The sequence below is a fragment of the Agelaius tricolor genome, unplaced genomic scaffold, assembly GCF_023055355.1.
Source record: "Agelaius tricolor isolate 1412-34295 unplaced genomic scaffold, bAgeTri1.0.p SCAF_6, whole genome shotgun sequence".
NCBI lineage: Eukaryota > Metazoa > Chordata > Aves > Passeriformes > Icteridae > Agelaius > Agelaius tricolor.
In genome coordinates this window covers 5,811,761-5,815,694 of record NW_027269266.1, presented here as the reverse complement: position 1 = coordinate 5,815,694, position 3,934 = coordinate 5,811,761, and the positions used below count along the sequence as shown (strand labels likewise).

The 3,934-nt window shown below is 58.5% G+C and overlaps 1 protein-coding gene across 1 annotated transcript; it reads right to left on the bottom strand.

The window, feature by feature from the left end:
* Positions 1-407: 407 nt before the first annotated feature.
* Positions 408-3,692, bottom strand: EN2 (engrailed homeobox 2). The gene is made up of 2 exons (XM_071428582.1): positions 2,441-3,692; positions 408-724 (listed from the first exon to the last, which is right to left on the bottom strand). Exons 1-2 carry the CDS (start codon positions 2,982-2,984, stop codon positions 408-410), a joined length of 861 nt encoding a protein of 286 aa, XP_071284683.1. The 5' UTR covers positions 2,985-3,692.
* Between the last annotated feature and the right edge of the window lie 242 nt (positions 3,693-3,934).

The window sequence follows — 3,934 nt, the reverse complement described above, 5'->3', positions numbered from 1 at the left end:
CTTTAAAAAAAATTCTTAAAGATAGCATCTAAAACTTCATACAACCAAAAAAAAAAAACCAAAACAAACCAAAAAAAAAAGCCAACGAAACCAAACCACAAGCCCAAACCCCCGAAACCAAAACCAACCAACCAAAAAAAAAATATTTTATAATCAGATATCTTGGATTTTTACACCACCTTACCTGTAAATTATATATACATAGAATATTGCAGAATTATATCTAATACACAATATTTTCACTATTAATGCTGGTATAATCTTTATACACTGGCCCTTATGTTTCTTTTTATTTTTTTTTTAATTAAATTATTGCATTGTATAAACTTTGACTGCAAACGGCCCCCCCACCCCTGCCTCCCCCCTCCCTCCCTCGCTTCCCTCCCACCCCCCCCCCTTTCCCTTGGCTATTCACTGTCCGACTTGCCGTCTTTCGCCGTGGTGGAGTGGTTGTAGAGCCCCTGGGCCATGAGGTGCACTGCCAGGGAGTTCTTACTGCCCGTCGCCTTCTTGATCTTGGCTCGTTTGTTCTGGAACCAGATTTTGATCTGGGACTCGTTGAGCCCGAGCTCCTGGGCCAGGCTCTGCCGCCGCTGCTCCGTCAGGTACCGGTTCGTCTGGAACTCGGCCTTGAGTCTCTGCAGCTGCTCGGCGGTGAAGGCGGTGCGAGGCCGCTTGTCCTCCTTGTTGGGGTTCTTCTTCTTTGGTTTGCGGGAGCGGGGACCTACGGCCGGGAGAGGGGAGAGGCACCGACACCGCCGCGCTCTGCTGCGGGCACGGCTCCCGCGCGGGGGGCACCGGGCCCGGCAGCAGCACCACCCCCCCGGAGGGAACGGAGCCCGCTTTGTGCCTCCGCTGCCGGGGATGCTCGGGAGGCGGCGGAACGGGAGCCGCAGCCCCCGCAGCCCCCGCGCCCCGCTCGCTGCCCCCCCTGCGCTCCCCCGGCCCCTTTCTCCCATTCAGAAACGCAGCTCCCGAGCCTCTGTGTCCCGGGAATGCCCGGCAGGGAAAGCTTGCACCAGGGGCACGGAGCTAAATTTTATACCCTGAACAGATTTTTTTTTTTTTTTTAAGAAAACCTCTATACTTTTTTTCTTTTTTTTTCTTTTTTTTTTTTTTTTTCTTTTCTTTTTTAAGTGATAATGGAAATCCTCTTGCAGTTTACTTGGCCAGAAGCATTCCGCCTCTCCGCTGCAGTGCCCATATGGCGCTGCACGGCCCGATCCGAATCGCCGGGATTATTCTCGGGAATATTATTCTCGGCAGCACAAGGAGCCTTTTCTGCCCGGGCCGAGCCATTGTGAGGATGTATGTTAATTAAATATTAACAAAGGAGAGCACTGGAGAACAATGGAGTAAATTCCAATTCAGCTCTGAATATTACCTCTGAGTAAGAGTTTGTTTTCAGATATTACGAACTAATTTTCATCTCGTTTTACGATCCCTTCCTCAGCTAGCCGACTCCCGGGTGAAAATCCTATCTCGCCGCTTTTGTAAGAGAAAGACCCATATTTTTTTTTTTTCTTTTCCTCGGGAGCAGATCTCCTGCCTGATGTTTCCCATGCTTTCCTCCAGTGTTTTCTACTTGTTTTTAACCGGGGTTTTACCGATCTGCCGGAGCCAGCCCTCCTGTCCCCGCGGTAGCGAAAGGACATTTTACTCCCTGCTTGTTATTTTTAATTTTTTTATTTTAATTTTTAATTTTTTATTATTTTTTTAAGATAATTTCAGGACGTTGTGCCCTAAGCCCTTGCCAAGGGACGGACTCTGCCAAAGAAGTTTCCCGGCTCTTGGAAATGTTCTCCGGCCCCCACAGAGCTGACCTACAGCATATGGGGGGAAAATTAAAGAAAGAAAAGAAACGGCGGCGGCTCGGAGGCCCCTTTTAGAGAAATAAACGAGCGCGGATTGTTTTTGGCCAAAAAAAGACTCATCAAAACAAGGCGAGGCCTATGGAAATGCCACCTCCCCTTCCCAAAACCCAACGCAGGGGGGGTTTCCCGGCAGGGAAAAGGAGAGCTCGCCGGGAGGATGAGCGGGGAGCCCGAAGACAGTTTGTTTTTTCCTCCCTCTTTGATAAAACTCGTCAGTCGGTGGGAAATGCCCCGAGCCCAAGCGGCCTCGGCTCCGCCGCGGCGGCGGGGACAGAGGGAGGGACCCCCGCTCCCTCCTCGTCCCTGCGGCTCCGCGCACCCCCAGCCCACCCTGCCTCTTCAAGCATTTCCAGGCCATTTTAAGTAACTCGCCCACCCTCCAAAAAAACCCCAAAAAGCAAAACACAAACAGAAAAAATAATAACCAGAAGAAGACGGAGAGGGAAAGGGGAGCCGGGTCTTTTCCCCGCCGCTTCCCGGCCTTGCGGGCTGGCGGCGGCGGCCCGGGGAGCCCGGGGCAGGGGCTGCGGCCGCGGGGAGCGGGGCTGCGGCGGGGCAGCGCTTACCTGAGGAGGGCCGGTCCGAGTACCGCGTGCAGTACACCCAGGCGGGCCACAGCATGGGCTGGTTCCCGGCGTTGGAGCTGGCCTGGGAGCTATCCGAGTCCGAGCTCACCGACAGGTCGCCGCCGCTCAGCCCCCGCGCCTTCAGGGCCGCCTCCAGCGCCGCGGGGTCCCCTCCCTTCTTGGCGGCGCCGTGCAGGGCCAGCCCGGCGGGGCCGCCCTCCCCCCGGCCCGGCGAGCCCGCCCCGCCGCCGGGCAGCGGAGCGCCGGGGGCCGGCGCCGCGGCGGGGCTGCGGCGGCTCTCCGCGCCGGGCCGCCGGGGCTCTCCGTCGGGGCCGCCCGCCTCCTTCCTCCGCCCGAACTCGGGCCGCAGGATGTTGTCGATGAAGAAGTTGGTGATGCGGTGCGGGTGCGGGTGGGGGTGCGGGGGGTCACCGGGGGGGAGCAGCAGCCCCCGCCGCCCGCCGCCGCCGCCGGGCTCCGCGTCGCCGCCGGACTCCTGCGGCTCGGCCGCCTCCTCCCGGGGGCTCCGGCCGCCCTCCTCCATGCTCGCCCCGCCGACGGCTCCGCTGCCCGCCCGCCCGCCGCCGACCGGGCGCTGCCGAGCGCTGTCTGTTGTTGCTGCTGCAGTCGGTTGTTCTTTATTTTAATTTTTAAATATATATATTTATATATATATATATGTATATATATATATACACGCACACACAGGTGTCTATTTGCTTTCGTTTCTCCTGGCTTCGCCCGGCATTCAAAATCCAGAGTTTGAAAAAAAAAAAGAAAAAAAGGAAAAAAAAAAATTAAAATTAAGAGTAATTAAAAAAAAAAAAAATTAAGAGACAAACGCAGGGAGACCCGCAAGCCAGCAGCCGAGCCTGCACCACTTCCAACTTTGACAAAAAATGAAAACACAGGGGCTCCGGTCCTCCCGCCGCCGCTCGCCGCCTCCCGCCGCCGCTCAGCCGCTCGGTCCCGCGGCGCGCTGCCGCCTGCTGCTGCCCCGGCCGCCGCCACCGCCGCCGCCGCGCCTCATCCGCGGAGGAAAAAATTAGCGATAATAAAAATAATAATAATTGTGGAGCGGAGGTGGGGGGGTGCAAGAGAAAAAACGAAGCGCCGGTGTCGGGGCGGGGTGTAGGCGGGCTCTCAGCAGCCGGTGTCCCGCGGAGGGCAGGGCGGTGAGGGGCGCCCCGCGGGGCTCCGGCCGGCAGCGCCTCGCCCCGCGCCGCCCCGCGCCGCCCCGCGCCCGCACATGCGGGGGCCGCCGCGGCTGGGGGGGCGTCCCGCCCTGCCCTGCCGCCCGCCCTGCGCCGCGCTACGCCCCGGCGGCCGCCGCCACCGCCGCGCCCGGGCACTTCCACTCGGGTTGTTGTCCTTTAGGTTTTAACGGGGCCCCCGCCGCTGACGTCGCCGGCCCGGGCGCTCCGACACGTGCCTCGGGCCAATGGAAGGCCGGGCGAGCGCACACGTGGTGCGGGGCGCCCCGGTAAGTGACAG

What these genes read in the sequence shown, in the direction of transcription:
- EN2 (XM_071428582.1), bottom strand. Translation starts at nt 2,984, where the DNA reads ATGGAGGAGGGCGGCCGGAGCCCCCGGGAGGAGGCGGCCGAGCCGCAG. An exon ending in CTCGGACCGGCCCTCCTCAG is followed by an intron (nt 725 to 2,440) that starts GTAAGCGCTGCC and finishes TCCCGGCCGTAG; the next exon opens with GTCCCCGCTCCCGCAAACCA.